The 18,004-nt window shown below is 34.7% G+C and overlaps 1 protein-coding gene across 4 annotated transcripts in view; it reads right to left on the reverse strand.

Moving 5' to 3' along the window:
• The window catches only part of LOC138715401 (cGMP-dependent 3',5'-cyclic phosphodiesterase-like), a 127,425-nt gene that overhangs the window by 92,720 nt on the left and 16,701 nt on the right, over nt 1-18,004 (reverse strand). For all 4 annotated transcript variants that reach the window (XM_069848261.1, XM_069848260.1, XM_069848259.1 and 1 more), the window contains exons 4-9: nt 16,493-16,740; nt 13,154-13,263; nt 10,646-10,785; nt 8,869-9,011; nt 7,442-7,667; nt 6,596-6,780 (exon numbers count right to left, since the gene is read on the reverse strand). In XM_069848261.1, the coding sequence (XP_069704362.1) occupies nt 6,596-6,780; nt 7,442-7,667; nt 8,869-9,011; nt 10,646-10,785; nt 13,154-13,263; nt 16,493-16,740 (1,052 nt within the window). The remainder of the gene's footprint in view (nt 1-6,595; nt 6,781-7,441; nt 7,668-8,868; nt 9,012-10,645; nt 10,786-13,153; nt 13,264-16,492; nt 16,741-18,004) is intronic.

Consider the following 18,004-nt stretch of genomic DNA (forward strand, 5'->3'; position numbering starts at 1 on the left):
ATGATGCTTATGCCACGTTATAAAAATAAAATTTAAAATATTTAAAACTCTAAAGAAAAAAATAAAAATATGATATCCTTATTTTATGTTAAACAAACTAAACTAAAAATGTTACTTTTAAACTGTTCGATTTATTTTTAATTAAATATTCGGTGAACATAGACAACAAGAAAAGCTTATTTTACATTATACAAAACTAATTAATGATTAAAAAAATCTCCGTTTGTCATACTACAGGCATTTTCTTCAGCCAATTAGAAAAGTTCTCTGACACTTTAATTTTTAAAGTAGCAACCGGTAAACTTACATACAAGAAATCAAATTTCCCTTCAAAGAAATTTGTGTGTGTTACATTTACATTTCTCGTTGTCTAATCCATCTCTTGCATTATGCGAGTTGCATCTCTCCAACAGGCAATAACCTTTACAGGGTTGTCAGAATGCATCAAGTTCTAAAATTCCTTTCCAGAACAAAATGTTACATTTGTTCAGATCAAATTTCTGCATATTTAAAGAACAAAACTAAAATTATTTCAACCATAATCATCATGATACACTGCTCTCTTAAATTGACTGTGCATATCAGGAATTAATTCAATAGTTTTCCCAAAATACTCTATGAAATGTTTCATATAAAATAATTTTTTTCTCGAGAAGTAAGTAAAAAACGAGCAAAATTGTATTAAACTTTTTTGTTTGAAATATCTCAAAGAATAATCCCTTGAAATTAATGACATTACTTATGGTTCACTCTGTACATATAGAGAATACTGGTAAGTTTATCTCGAAAATTGGCCTTATTTTTATCCGAAGTAGTAAGTGAAGGCCTAGGGAAAAACCCATATGAGAACATTTTGGTTCTAGTTTTAAGCAAACTTGCAATAGAATTAGCTCAATTACTGAAGTGAATAGAACTATACTAGGGGTAGAAGAAATAGGCGAGTATGGTGAATCCCTCATTCACTACTCCGACTCCTATACCCCTCAGAACCTGTTTGGAGTACGGTCCTGTCCCAAAAAACTTACTCCTCCATTCACACGTTTTGCACTATAGGAAAACTTAAAAGAACAAATAAAATAATAACGTGATTTCTAAAAATAATCCATAGCGCCACAGCCCTTGAAGGACCCAGACCAACCAGCAGGCTGCTGGCCTCACGTTCACATGCTGGAACAGAGGTAGACGATCATCCAACCAGAATGGCGGTATTGTGTAGTTAGCATGATGATCTTTAGTAATTAGAAATACCTGATTTACTGAATATTGTGTTTTGTTTAGTCAACTGTCTGAACACAGGTCTGAAACTCATAAATGACAACAATAAGACATCACTCATGAGATAACTATGCCAGGAGCTGATGGGTTATGGTAGTCAGTTCTCTTTCCCCATTCATCACATAAATCGCTGAATAGTACCATATTACACTAATTAGACTTTAGATGATATTATCATTTTATAATATTTCGCAATTTGTCCATTTCACAAGTAATAATTATTATAATGTAAATGTTAAATGTTATGTTTTATTTAACAACGCTCGCAATCGCAGAGGTTATATCAGCATCGCCGGATGTGCTGGAATTTTGTCCCACAGAAGTTCTTTTACATACCAGTAAATCTACTGACATAAGCCTGTCGCATTTAAGCACACTTAAATGCCATTGACCTGGCCTGGGATCGAACCCGCAACCTTGGGCACAGAAGGCCAGCGCTATACCAATTCGCCAACCAGGTCGACTTATTATAATGTAAAGTAAACCTAATATGAGAAATCAGATATTTAGCATTACATACAAGTATTTTATTTTATGTGTTTTCAGAATATTGTATTGAAATAGTAAATACTAATTAATGTTTATACAGTTATCAACTTTATGATAAAATTAAAAATTAAAGTGAGAAAATTAACATTTTTTTTTACCGTGTGTAGAAAATGTACACGTTGTTATAACATGAATGAGTTTCGTTAATAAAAAAATATTTATGTACTAGAAGCACACTTAAGAATGGCTTAGCTCAACAAAACAAATAACACAGTAAGTATGACTAAAAAAGATCGTTCTGCACATATTCTCTGAACCGATCATAGAGAAACACCACACGTCTTGGCAGTGGCTGTCTGCATTGATGATAGGACACTTTTAATGTCCTCACAATCTTTAAGTTCTTTCAAGAAACAGCAAACTTGATAAATAACGCCTTTAGTATGACTTATGATATCAGGCTCGACTGAGACATGATAGTGATTACTTGGATGATTAGTATTTATTATGAGTGAGTAGTATTTAAAATACTGTTTATTATACACTGTATATTTGCGACCAAGCTGTAACACAGTAGTATCACAGACGAGCACTTGTCAACAACTAAGATTCGAATGCAGCAACAGAAAGGTCTTTTTGTTCAGGTCATAAACTGCTAAAGAAAGCGTGGAGTGGTAGTTTCTGCACAAGACCAAAAACCCGCCTATTTCTTCTGCCTTTACTAAAGAGTCAGCTGACAACTACTCAACTACGTGACAGCAATTCAATCCTCGGCTGATTGTGAAATATTTGTGGTAGAGAAAAAGTCTATGGAGCAGAATTTTGACGAGTACTTTGGTTCTCCCTTTCACTGTCATAGTTTCAGTACCTATTGCCATATTATTATTATAATGCCCTTGAAGAAAAGAAATGCTAGATAAAATGAAATACGAAAATACGATTATAATTAACGAGTGTGAGTTTGATTTTAAGAGAAAGTATAATCCAGTTCTGAAATGGTGACATCCACTCAGAAACCTATTTTCGTCTTCCTTAGGGATGATCCTACTTTTTGAGGTAGAATAGGGGTGTATTATGAAGTTGGCTGTCGTGCTGTGAGGTTGCCTCTCAAGCTATGTTACTACCCGACTGCAAAATATCAGTTAGCTTTCTAGTATTATATTATACTAATATGATTTTGTAATTCTCAATTACTGCTCTTTTATTATTTATTAGGGTGTATCGAAAATTTTTTTTTTTTTTTTTTTTTAATGAAGGTGGCTAGTGCGGAAAAGTTGCGACTTGTGGCAGAAAGACTGCAGGAGAAAGAAAATTAAATTTAATCAATATCTTGTGTCTCCGCATCAATACTGAAGATTCGAATTTATAACGCATTCTTGTAAAAATTATTATGACGACAGTCTGCATACCTATACAGCTACCCCTCGTTAACCAGATCTTTTAAAAGTTAGCAAAGATAGTACAAGAAGAGAAGTATCTGGCACCAGTATCTTCTTGTGAAGTGAGAGAAGAGAGGGATGCTGGCAGTCAGGGTAGAGTCTGCCCAGCAGTCGTATTTGGTAGGCTATGCTGGCCAGGTTTGTATCGCTGTTGTTCCTGTGAATCGTGTATCATATCAATTGTTTGGTAGTCCACGCAATAGTTCTTATGCATCGTGTTGTCATGAGTAGAAAAAATAATTCCGTACTCGACGTACTGGGCTGAGTCCTTTGTTCGATATACCAGGACCGATAAGAGAGTTGCAACTTCCAACCTATAAAGATGTGATAACACTTTTTTTTTGGATCAGAGGGTTAAAGACAAACGAACTAGGTGGAAAACACCTTTCAGTAAAAGACATCGCTCATGTTACTGCCGACAGACTTATCGAGGTTTTTAGAACAGCAGGCCTTCCTACCATCAGCAATCGTAGAGTAGTGGAAAAGATGAAATAGTATCATAGTAAATATTAGAATATTCTGAAATCGCACTAACGAAGTGGGCTAACCTCAAGGGCGCATGAGTAGGCTTTTATTAATAAAGGTCGAAAATTGTTTGATATATGCACTTGTAAGTGCCCGGACCCGGAAAGTCTCTGTGAATGTGAGTTAAGTAGGAAAGTTCCATTGATAGGAGTATCCTTTCTAATGGATCAGAAAAATTAACGAAATATGATTATTGATAATATCAACATTGTAACGACGAAGACACTATTTAAAAGTGAAGAGAGAAAAGCGAAGAGGCCCATTCACCATCGATCTGAAGAAGTGCGACTTGAATTCCGAGGAAGAGAAAAACAGACATCAGTTACAAGCTCTGAGTCTTCGCCTTCGCACCACTCGGAACAGGAGTGAAGGAGTGTGTATTCTGACTTCGAATCGAAGCCTTCTGGTGCTCAGGCTCGCTTGCCTCTACCAAAATTATCTTCAGCAGCCTTCAGATAGGCACCTCGAGGAGAGATGTGGCTCTAATTGCGACAGCTATGCTATAAGCGCGAGAATAATATCTACTAGGAATAGATGATCACGAGAGAAATGAAGATTGTAGATAACATTCAGAAAGAAGAAACACCTAATAATAAGTTCATTCGAACAGTATATTTTAATGGTCGAAAGTACAAGGCACTAATACAGGCGAAAAAGAACAACCGATTATATCGCCGAGAAAAAGAAGAGGAGCATAATATTATAACTTTATTAGAAGAACCACATTCAAAGTATATTCGATATGTCTCCCCTTCCTCTGGACATGGACATCAGATTTGAAGAGCGTTCTTCAATTTTTAAAGGCAAGTAAATTAGATGTATCGCCCCTAGCAGCACTTGGTTCTGATGGAGCCCCTAAAAATACAGGAAGAAAGAACAGATCGATGGTGTGCATCGAAAAGGAAATCGGAATGCCACTTCAACGAATAATTAGTCTTCTCCATGTAAATGAACTTCGACTCCGCTATCTCATGAAACATCTCGCTGGTATCACTACAGGTCCAGAATCACGTTCTGGACATTTCGGAGAAGAGTTACTCCATTGTGAGACAAAATCATGGCGAATTTCAAAGTTATTGAAGTACCCTGGATCAACAAAATTAACGTGGAACGGATCTCCGATCTTAGTAGGCCTACTTACCAGGAGTATCTTCTGGGGATCTACCAAGCCGTTCATTCTGGCCATTGTCCGATAGAGCTTGAAAGGAAGAAACCAGGGCCAATTGTTCAATCTCGATGACTTACAACTGCTTACAGGAATCTCCGCTTGTATGTGAGCTGTAGTAACCCTTCACATAATTTAGTGAGCATAGCTAAGAAATGCCATGCTTCGTAACGAAGTCTGAGTATGCAGCATAAATCAACATTTGACACCGGAGTATACTACTAAGGATGGGTGGAGGGATGGGGCTGGAAGTGCAACCACCTCCTCGTAGTGAGCCCTGGGTTATTTTTGAGTGTAAATTTAAAGAAATAGGCAAAGAGTTGCACTACGAAACAAAATTTGAAAACAGACATAGAGCATTAAGCTCGCAAAACTTTAGAGCTGATGAGGAGACACAGGATATTGTCGAATTACTATTTTCTTTTTTCCTACGTTCTTTCTGCCACAAATAGCAACTTTTCCGCACTAGCCACCTTCATTTTTCAAAAAAAGTTTTTTTTCGATACACCCTATTATTTATTTCATTTCATTAATGCTACATGCATGAAACAAAATAAATCTTACAATTTGAAACTATAAGTCAGGTTTAGGGAACCATGTTTATAACTTAACAAAGCTTCCAAATGATCCCACTTCCTTTTGATCATAATCTGCTAGGAAAAGAGAACTACTTACAATAGTCTATTTCTACCAGTTTACTTGTGTCACGCAAGCGAGTATCATCAGTTTAGAGCTGATCCACAAACATATATTTTTCTTCACAATAATTTCCAGAACAGTCTCAAGTAGGTACCAAAAATCCCCCCCCCTCCCCACTTCTTTTTTTCGAGATTATCTAGCCTGCCATTCTATCTGACTTCATGTCATGAAAACAGATTGTCTTTTTAGAAAGTAAAAGTGATTATTTTATTTAACAATGCTTTTCATAGCAGAGGTTAATAAGCTAAGTATAAATCATATAAGTTGTCATTGTGACTTCCTGGGTATTGCAAATATTACTGTATTTGTAGGTCTATTTTGTTTCAGTTTTTCTACTGTTTTCTGCCTTGCCTGTCAAAAATTTATGTGGTCTCATGAGGTAATGACCCATAGAGATATGCATAAAGCAGGGAAACTTAGTGAAGTGCGGAAAAGTTGGTTGATAGTTTTGCCTGAGTCATTGTAAAAACATGATACAAGACTTCTACATTTACTTCCCTTCTGAAAGAAATCCTTTATCATCCCTTCAATATTCATTGTCCTCGGATCAGTTTGATCTCAAGACACTTGGATTTAGGGCCAAGTTTAGTAACTATTAGGTCACCAAGAATAATTGCATAGGTTATCTGGGGTCAGTGAATTTTTGAAATCGATAAAAAACAGCTCGTAAATTTTACCTGAAGCTCCCTCATTCAGAGACAATTGGTTTTTTACACACTATATATCTTCTAAGGAGCCAAGATAAGGAATATTATCGTCCTTAAAATTTCACTATCTCGGGCTAGATTTTAGATTGCAAACCTCAGATCTAGTAATGTAATGGTAATTACTAGTCCACTGACGTAGACTGGTGGAGTGAAGGAAAAATTCAGAAAAGACTGCACATCAGAGAAACCAGGATTAAGTGGAGACTGCCTGAAATCAGGTCGTTGACAGTAATGTGCTATGAACTCTGTGTGTTGAATAAATGTTGAACACATAACACGTTTGCCAACATAATCACCTTGCCAAAGTTTCACGTTTTATGTTAAACAGGACGTCAAGTTGCAGATCTTGGAACATGAGAAGAGTATAACAGGCCATCTCATCCCATGGCAGAGAGCGAGGCGAGAATCCGAAGTCACTCAAGTTGGGTACGTCATGATTATTGGGGCAGTTCAACAGATGCTCAACATCCTCATCACTCACCTGGGGAGTAACAGCCACACACCAGCGTTCTTACAAAGAGTTATTCTGTATGCAGTAAGTCATTATAATTTACTATAATCAATGGCGAAATATGTAACACTAGATGCAACAACCCAGTAATTTTAGTTATCACAGGAATTTTAATCGGAATCCAATTACATCTCACACAGAATCGTTGTTAACAGATTATCAGCAATAAAATTTGTGACATTGATTGCTGCTACTTAAAAGTTATTAGAAATACCGTACTGTCAAATTCTCTCTTGAAATTGCTAAGTAAAATTGTCGAAAAAATAAACACATAAGTAAACATTAAACGAAACTGCACTTTGGATATAGCAGCACAATTATTTTTGTAGAAATTAGAATAACTTTAAACAGTATTGAGAAGAAAGTATTAAGAAAACTTAAAATTTAACAATTTAGAAGTGAAGTTACTGTGCTTTAATAAGTTAGAGATAAAATTAATACTGGTTGTTACTATCAACCTTTTTCTAGTACTAGAAAGGATATACATCAATTTTCTCTTGCTCGCTAATACTTCCTCTTTGAAATTTGGCAATGAGTTTCCGGATTTCGGGATCTAAAAAGGGGAAATGGTTGAAATTCATAATACATTTGGCAATTACGGCTGTTTACCACATTCATTTTCCATACACACCTTCATGTGATAAATCATGAGCTCATTAATAAGCTGGTTTCTCGCCTGAGCTTCCTGGATCTTCCTGTACACCAGACTGTGCATGATGCTGATTCCACAGTAAATACTGAAAGCCATTGCAACTTCTTCGTCAAAGACATCAAAATAAAGGCCATTCTTCTTATTACACAGTTGAGCCACGCCGATAATTTCGTCATCTTTACGAATGGGGAAGCATAATATATTCCTTAAAAGTAAAAAAAAAAGATCTTCAATTTAGAACAACCATGGTTATTGTTCTGATATAGTAGAAAGGCACTGCTACTTATTAAAACAATTTCTGTATAAATGAAACTTAATTTTCATTGTTTTACTTCTTACTTCCCTCTCAGTCTGTATTCAGTGCAAGTTATTGTCATATACATATGATGCTGGTGCTAAAAACAAGAGAATAGGTTTGTCCAAAAAGCAATTCAGAACGCGTTACGAACTAATACCGAACATCTTTCGACACATGCATCAGTTGAGTACCTTCTCGGAACTATTTCGGGATTTTACATTGTTGGAACATTTCTTTAACTGTTTTTTCACGGTCTTCTGAGTATCTTCTCATATTAAAATTATATTCATCTTCCGAACTTAATTCTTTGTAAGATATATCATTGTCAACTTCCAAATCACTCATGATCAATTACTTAATTTTAACATGCCTAGTCTCGAAGTGTTTTAACCTTAACCTCATATTCAACCATCTGCGCATGCGTCAGGAGTTTAGAATTCCCCAGTTCCTGCTCTTAATCGAGAACCAATTTCACTCATTCCAAAGCAGTTTGGAGCAGGAAATTGGGAGTTCAGAATCGATTCTGAATCAGTTCAAGTCTTGTTGGAAAACACATTGAGTTACTGAGCATGAGAGGCAGTTCAGGATCTATTCTGAACCATGCTGAACAAATCTAATCAATATAACACTGTGCTGTCTTACAGAGTTGCCAATTTCATTATTTCTTCTCAAGATAAGGAAATCCTGGATGTAGCTGGTCTAAATCCAACTAAAAAAATGGACTTCGTTGACCTTGCTATCAGTATCCAATTAATGACTACTTGCACAAAGTCAAGTCCACCTTTACAATGGCATCAAAGAAAGAGAAGATGAAAAATAGGATTTTTAATTCAAAGAAAGTAACTTTTTTTATCTATTTTTATGCGCAGATTCAAAATATGATATTACAATTTCTACTCTGTCTCAAATTTTGATGTGATATGGCAAACTATTCCATCTTCACAGCACACAACAGGTATTTTTTCTATTCTGCATTGGAAATATATCTTAATACAGATTAAGACAGAAATGGAAGCACTTTATACGAATATAGAACAGTTATTTATTCTAGACATCTAATGAAATGCTGTTAAAATGAAAACATTTCCATTTAATGCGAAATTCTTACCTTGTCTTAAAACCAGTTCTCTCATCAATACCCTTATAAAACAATGGATGTGAGTACGCATTACGAATATTCAATACTTCTCCTGTAGTTGCTACATGTCCTGCTATGCCTTGGTTCTTAGCTATGCGCATTTCTTTTAGCGTCTGCAAGAAACGCATAAAGATTAATAAAGTATGCCACAGGTATAACGTAATAAGTTACAGTAAAATATAAAAAAAGTGGAATATAATTTTATGAGCATCTGCGACGAATGTCAGCTCAGCGGCTACCGAGAAAGATTCTAGACTAGACATCACCTGAAAAAGGAAAGAGAGGTCATCCCAGAAGCAATGGAAGAGATGGACTGGGAAGACATAACAGAATGGAAGAAGAAAATAAAAGTAGAATGAACTTTGGACACATGACTTATTTACATTGTATACCTGTTCATAATGATGATACTATAATTTAATGTAGTTAGTACAAAACTTGGTCTTTATATTCTATATACAGATTTGTAACTATCGTCATTTCTACTCATACTAAATCTCATTTTTTGCTACCATTATATTCGATTATCATCGAAATTCAACTAATCATCGTTTTTCTGGATCATATATCGAAATATTCCTGCTAGATGACTAACAATCACATGACCTCGAACATCACGATTCATGGAGCTGAATGTTTCATAATCGTATTACACATGTGGCCAAGCCCATAACTGAGGAATCACAGATGAGACCGTCAAAAGGCAGTCAATGAAGCTAGTAGGTTATTTTTATGCGAGTGATGGTGTAGGTTTATTATACACAAAATTGTTCCAAAGAAAAATAATGTGTGAAAATATTCATTCCTTTGAAGTTAAATTGTCATGGCTATTCATTAATGTAATTAATAAAGATCAACATTCTTATATAATTTTATCTAAGGTTATAACCTTATTTAATTACTTATGGCTTTTAGAGAACCCGGAGGTTCATTGCCACCCTCACATAAGTCTGCCATCGATCCCTATCCTGAGCAAGATTAATCCACTCTCTACTATCATATCCCACCTCCCTCAAATCCATTTTAATATTATCCTCTCATTTATGTCTCAGTCTCCCCAAAGGTCTTTTTCCCTCCGGCCTCCCAACTAACACTCTATAAGCATTTCTCAATTCACTCATATATGCTACATGTCCTGCCCATCTAAAATGTCTGGATTTAATGTTCCTAATTATGTCAGGTGAAGAACAAAATGTGTGTGTGTGTGTTGTGTAACTTTCTCCACTCCTGTAACTTCATCCCTCTTAGCCCCAAATATTTTCCTAAGCACCTTATTCTCAAACACACTTATCCTCTGTTCCTCTCTCAAAGTGAGAGTCCAAGTTTCACAATCATTCAGAACAACAAAGGTTGTAACCATGTAAGAAAAATCCCTAAGTAAGGAGATGAAATTTCGGAATGAAATGTCATACAAAATTTGTTTAAACGGTTCAATTATCATCATTTCACTGAATGTAGTTTTCAGAAGCAAATTAGACAATAATCGAAGTTTTGCTGCAATGAATCTGAAAAGTAGAACAGTTAAATAGAAACAAATATCTCGTAGCTATTCCGTTGTTTATGGAGATCCTAGCATTGCCACTAAAATGGAATGTGAGCAAAGCAATATACACCAACTGACTCTAGGCTTCCATGAGTAAACTGTTGATTGAAAATTATGAAAGGTGAAAGCATATTAAAGACTATTTGAAAGGTACACGTCATGTGAGATTTACAGTATAAACAGATAAAAAACGTTGTTTCTTACCTCACTCGAAGTTTCCCCATCGAAGATCTTAGCTACCAAATGATCATGATCTGAATCCAGTAAAAACAAAGAACATCGTTCAGCATTGGTAAGTTTACGTGCCTCTACCATTATTTCACGTAACAAATCAGCTAAGTCGCCTAAAAATAAAAACAATACCTGTATTTATTAAAATCGTAAGTCCAAATACAAGTAACGAATAGCCAATTCCCAATATTAATGGGTATTTTATATATTTTCGTTTCATTCAATTATGTTCACTTAATAGTTCAATTTATATTCTGCATTAACTCAATTTTTATCTAACTGCATTTACATATTCATCTATATGATTCCATCAGATATTGAAAATGTTCGTAGGGATCTGGAACAATATTACTTACAAAGTGTTTGGACAGTTACAATATTTGGCGGTACAGTATCCAAAACATCTCATAGGTATTTAGTCAAATTTCCAATAGTGAGAACTGAGTTGTTTCTATAGAGACACAATACGCAAAACAGCCAGCACATCAGTTCATTTGTCTCTCTGGAAGTAAGATCCTTTCCTATTCGGTCTTGTCACATTGCTTCACGTTACTTCAAGTCAATCAATCAGAGAGAGAAGAAGAGAAAGGGAGGGAGGGAGAGATAAACATATTCCCTCTCACTCATTCACGTACCAACTCACCTCCCTACCCACCTACCACTTATCCATTCACTCACTTAGGCCTATGCATTCATCCACACTTACATAAAGTCACTCACTCACTTGACTGTCACTTGCACACTCACTCATGTACAGACTTATGCTCGAGCATGTGCAATATGTTATAATTGGAACTTGGAAAATTCAAGTGGCTCAAATTTTGTTTCTGGGTCTGTACCAATCCAGCTGTCTAATTACCTACTTACAGGACCATATTTACTCATGGACCACATGGACCCAGGCCTCAGGCAGCAAAATTTAAGAAAAGAAAAAAAAAACTGAATTTAAATTAAATTTTCGATCTTTTTCTACTTCGCAGATGTTAAATTGCTGCTTCATGCCACTTTTTTTACAGCTTGACTGCTAAATGTCTAAGAATTGCATAAGTTAGTTAGTAGAGGGGAGGGAGCAAAATTTTTTTTGACCCCTGGGGATAGTACAACCTAAATACGGAATTGCCTACATACCTACTTACCTCCTTCCCTATTTATCAATTATCCGTTTATTTGCACTTACTTCAAGTCACTCTTCACTCATTTCATATTTACAAAATCACGCAGAGGGAGTACAAATAAATTTTGTATCATACAAGTAATTAAGGCAAGAATTAGCTAGTTAATTTGATAGATAAATATGTATACAAATACAGGACTATTCTAAATGATTGTTGGGGTTTTAGAAGATCACTAGACATAGTATAATTGAGATAGGAATATGAACCTTTTTTTATTTTATAGAAAAACTCTCAAAGTTCTATTCTTGACTGCTAGATGTGTACATGTTAATTGTTACGATGGAGTTCAGTTCAGTTGTTCTAAAACTCTCAAAGTTCTATTCTTGGTGTGTGTATGCAACAAGATGGCGGCCATGCACGCACACACAAGTATTTATTTATTTATTCATAGTATGAGTCAACCCTGGGCCATAAGCTTGAAACGGTGGAACCAAAAAGGTGTACCAGTATGGCCGTAAAATTACAGATAGTTCATCCCTTTTTCCAGTGTGTTTATCAGCTGTTTTGTGGTCACAAATTGTTTCGTGTTGTTATGAATATTTCAAAAGTGTAGTCAAGTTCAGCAAGTGTTATTTTTTTTATAAATAAGCTAATATTCTGTTCAGCTCAACTATAGAATATGTCCATTGATATGTCCCTCCATGCTTTAACATATGAAGGAGTGCCAACATCCTTCTTGATAAAAGAAAGAATTTGGAAATGAAATGTTCAGTCCATGTCACAACCATAACACTTTTAATAAATATACAGTGAAATGTACATTGATACAATAATCTACTAATAATCCTGTTACCTCCACATCCATTCTAAACTATTTATGTATGACCGAAACCGATAGTAGCAATTGAATATTTAGCAATTGGCGGTATTTCGCAGAGAATTATGGGGCATGGAAGGTATAATTTGACATCATATCTGTCACATCAATTTCAAGCATATTTGCTTAGATTGCTCCTTCCTGTGTTTTTATCTTCTCAGGTATGAGTTATATAATTATATTATTATTTCCAGTTTACTAGACCTTTCCATTATCTACAGTTCATTCAAATATCATATTACAACAATAAAATGATATGTCAGTTCATGTTACAAACAAATAAACAATAATAGAGTTCAAAAAAAAAAAAAAAAACTTTATGATATGAGTAAGAGACACTTTTGTGCGATCAAGTAAATTCCTCCCAAATACTTTTCTTTTTACTTGTTATTCATTAATTATTTTGACAGTACTCTACTTATTTAAAGATGTACATACTACATTGGGAAAAGATTAATTACGTAATTACGAAATTTACCAATAACTTACCCAAATGAGAGAAAATATTCTTGGCAACAGACAACATAGATTGACATTGCAATCTCATTTGTTTCTCTTCCTCATAAGCAAATGTGTTGAGCACAGTCCCCAGGCAATATCTGCATGCAAGTCAATAATATAAGAATTATTTACATGTTTATCATCCATTTTTACTGCTTTTATAGTCCTTAATTTTGAAGAACTTTGCAATCCTGGATCCTATCTTACTATATTATATATACACCAAGTTACAAATGAATCTAATATAGATCTGGGAAATTGTATTCTTGTATACTCGTATTAGTAGACAGTTCTTATTCTTATTATTGGGTTATTTTACAATGCTGTATCAACATCTGAGGTTATTTAGCATCTGAATGAAATGAAGGTGATAATGCCAGTGAAATGAGTCCAGGGTCCAGCACCAATAGTTACCCAGCATTTGCTCGTATTGAGTTGAGGGAAAACCCCGGAAAAAACCTCAACCAGGTAACTTGCCCCAACCGGGATTCGAATCCGGACCACCTGGTTTCGTGGTCAGACATGCTAACCGTTACTCCACAGGTGTGGACTAGCAGCAGTATACAGTATGGGCTCCAACCGGGATTCGAATCCGGACCACCTGGTTTCGTGGTCAGACATGCTAACCGTTACTCCACAGGTGTGGACTAGCAGCAGTATACAGTATGGGCATGGCATAAAATTCAATTGCACAGTAAGCATGACTCTTCATGCTTTTAGTCTGAGCTGCGATAGGAAGCAATCTCTTTTAATAAATTACAGCGAGTTTAAGTGAAAAAATATACTGTGAAACAAAATAAGTTTTATAAAATATTGTGCAGTATGCAACATAGAAAAGACATCATAGAAAATATCATAATTACACAATACCATTTAAACCTATGATTCACAAATTAGTGGCAAGAGAGACACAGAGAGTGAAAAACAGTGAAATTTGGAGTTAGATGTGTGATCAGCATGCGTTAAGTGTTTGGAATAATTTTTTAACGAATAGTAATAACTTTACTATTCTGGTAGATAAGTGCAAATAACTAGAATCTGTATATGCATTTTTTATAAATTAATAGATCAGTAGAAAAAGGGGCCCACTTTTTGCATAATAATGTATTACTTGAAAAGACGCATCTATTGAGTGGAAGGGAGTCCCACAAAACAAACTGGAAGCACTCTAATATTGGGTTTAAAGTTTACATTGACTGGAATAAGGTCCCAAATCCAGGAAATGGAACTTTTTCTGCTCAAACACTGATGCACTCACTCTACTGTTGTTTCTCTTGCCCTCATTTTGTCCCACCATTGTTGATTGCTGCTGACTAGTAGCCAAATAATAAGTAATGACGGGAAATTAAGGAAAGGGATATTTGAATGTATAAATTTGTTCTTCGCATGCTTATTGTGCCAAAATTGTGTTATTGTTAGCTGCAGAGAGAGAGGAATCGGTTTTAAGTTCTGTGTTTGATCATTAAGTTATTTTGTGGTTATTAATAACAATATAGATAGTTGTGACGAAGATTTTGAAATGACGCTCGTACTCTAGGCTGGCCTCAGCAGAGTTAATATCACACAACCCGTAACAATACAAGATGTTGGTGTACTCAGCATTAGTATACACAGCCATCATTAAAGAATCCAATGGATTATAACCACAAATCTGTACAGAAGCATTTATACTAGAGTCTGTAGGAAAGTTGCTCGTATTTACTAATAGCTGCATGAGGCAAAACCATAATCAAACTACGAGTATGTTGAAATTTTGGCTATCTCAATTTCTTAATGGTAGATTTAAAGAAATAAGACATCATTTTCTTCAACGTGACCACAGTTATTTATCCTGTGAGTACCTCTTTGATATCATAGAAATAATGTAGCGGGAAGAGGAAAAGGCTGAGCATTATGAGGAATGGATGGCAATGATTAATAAAAAGTTCAATGTTGTCGATGTAAAAGGATTTATGATCAAAGATAATGCTTCAGCCTTTGATGTCCAATATTTAAATAAAAGTTGTAACAAAGAAAGGTTATAAAATTCAAATCACCAAATATAAGTTGTTTGTATTTAATGAGCAATGTGAAGATAGTGTAGAAGTGTATACTTTCCCTGAGGGAGAGAAATTTCAGTTATTGAAACAGTACTTTTCCTGACACAGGTTTTGAATGAATACCTCCATGAGCATTTAAAAGTAACATGAATGTTAAACTACATTATACCTCGCTTCTATGCATAACAAAATAATGTGTTTACAGGAGGGACTGCAATGAGTCGACTGTAACATCACCTCATTTATCACTTTATTCTATGTAATACATAAAAAACACGAACAAAATTATAGTCTGTTGATTCTTGTAAGTGCATTGCTATTGTGTGTTTTTGGTTCAAAACATTCATTAATTTTCTTTTATAAAAATTTGTTATATGTAATGAAATGAATACAGTATGAAAAAAATGCGTTCAAAAGTTCAGGAAAAATTGCTGTAGACAGACAGATAGATAACATAATTAAAAATACTTTTTCTGTACCAGAGATGCTGAAAATGTGTCCGCAAATCTCGAAATCGATTTCTTGCAGCATCACAAAATTTTTCCTTTATGTTCCACACAATAAGAGAAAAAAAAAACGCAAAGGAAAGAAGAAAAGAATATAACATCAGTTTACAAGCAAAACACATGAAGTCAAATATATTACTTCTGAGAAAAGGCCATATATAATGTACATAATATATGTGCATAAACTTAGAATTGAAAAATAAAATACACATAAAGAGAAACAAATTACTAAAAATAATATTTTGAGGAAACAGTGTCAAGAACTTTCAAACATTTTTTCCTCAGAAGTAATATTTCTGACCTAATGTGTTTTTCTTGTAAACTGACGATAATTCCTTTCATCTATTCCCTTGTATTTATGCATACTTATGAAGCACAGAATGAGTAACACAATGTTCAAATGTAAGTCTGAGAATATTCGTGTTCATATATAGTATGTAAACATATAATGAAAAACTGCTAAGTACTAACTAAAACTTCAATTTAAGCTACTCCAACCTAATGTAGGAAAACTACTATGCTTACAGCAAGAATAGATTACGTCTGTTACTAGTTTATATAGCAAAATGAACTCATAGGATAATGGAAATCTATGCAAAAACAAAAAAAGAAATAAATAGTAAGAAAAATGTCAGTTCATGAAAAACTTTTTATATTTCTGGACATACAGGTATTCTAATTATTGAACTGGTGACTTATACTTCTTTAAAAATAATTTATCTGCCTGTAATATTATATTCCATATGACATACAGAAGCAATTAAGTAATTTAAAAAGCTAACCGAAATAGTTCTGTCACCAGCTGAGTACATGTAGTTTCAGACATCCCTTTGTCATCATAGTCAACAAGGCAGACGACCAGAACTGTGTAGTGCTCTTCAGGATGCAACACAGGGACATTCAAGAAAGTCCTGGGTTCAGGGCTGATAGTTGCACGAAGATTCTTCAAAAGTTCCAAGTCTAGTTCAGAAGGAGTTCCTTCAACTGAACACCGCCGTTTTACTGCTGTGTTCAGAACATTGTCTGATAACTGTAACAGATCCTGAAATCTTATAAAACACCTCCAATATATTTTATGAGTTCTTCTATTTAAAATAAACTTGATTCTACAATTGCTAATGTTACACCATCAATTTTTATTAATACAAATTTGAAATAATACAGTATAAACTTCAGACTGATACAGCTATTGTCCATTTATAATAATAAAGTTACGTCATTTAAAGATAATGGATCAATAAGGGAAAAAATATTCCTTGAAGAACACACCATAATACAAGTAATTAAGTTACCTAAGATGAAATACAGTAATCTATCTCACAACAGGTCAAATGACGCTGAAAACAAAATATGTAACAGGTATGATACCATGAAAATATGAACCCTACACAAAAGAATAATGTAGATATTTTCAACAAATTTTATAATATTATGACAATCTCTGTACTACAGTAATCACAAGGAAATACTCGACTTCTGATGTCTCTAGTAAAGCACGTGGAAGATAAAGGACCAGAGTCCGACATTGCAACTAGCAACCCCTCTCCTCACCTTGATGGTAGACAGATAGCAGGTGCATGAGAGAATGGATGGGTAGGCAGAGATTTTGTGTTCATTATTGATAAGCACCGAAGGAAGGACATACCAGTATGTGGCAATGCCATCTTCAATTCTTGTGTGGCACCTAAAAGGTAAGTGATGTGATAAATCCAGTTCCCAATGACTGAGAGATGAGACCAGGTGAAAGGGAATTCAAAAACAGATATTATGGAGCTGTCAGAAGCCATTTCCTTGGCTATGGGAGGTATAATATATGATTCAGAAACCTTGTATTTTAACAATACCAACAAATATAATAGTTACAAGGTCCAGACGGATAAAAAATAAAATTATTGTAAAAACTATTTTTAGTTTTTTTTTTTTTTTGTTTTACTTGCTTATTAGACTCCCTCACATACAAGACGTCAGCAAAATGTAGAAGAAAAAAATATATATATACATATCTCTGCATACTAGTCGACGATGCATGCAATGGAAGTGGAAAGTAACTGGCCATCCTACACCATTATCTCCTGGTTTAGTTGCCTCATGAAAGATGCTTTATTGTGTCACTTATGAGGTTCAAACCTGACTTCGTATAGTTGACTAAACAACAACATATTAGGAATTGTATTGAGTTTCCGGGCTTGTGTCGCGTTGTTTCAGTTACTAGAGCTAACGTTTTGATCATTCTACTGTGATCGTCCTCAGAGCTGTGCATAAGAATTGTTAGTGTGCAGAGATATTAATTATAT

The sequence above is a fragment of the Periplaneta americana genome, chromosome 15 (assembly GCF_040183065.1).
Source record: "Periplaneta americana isolate PAMFEO1 chromosome 15, P.americana_PAMFEO1_priV1, whole genome shotgun sequence".
In the NCBI taxonomy this organism is placed as follows: domain Eukaryota; kingdom Metazoa; phylum Arthropoda; class Insecta; order Blattodea; family Blattidae; genus Periplaneta; species Periplaneta americana.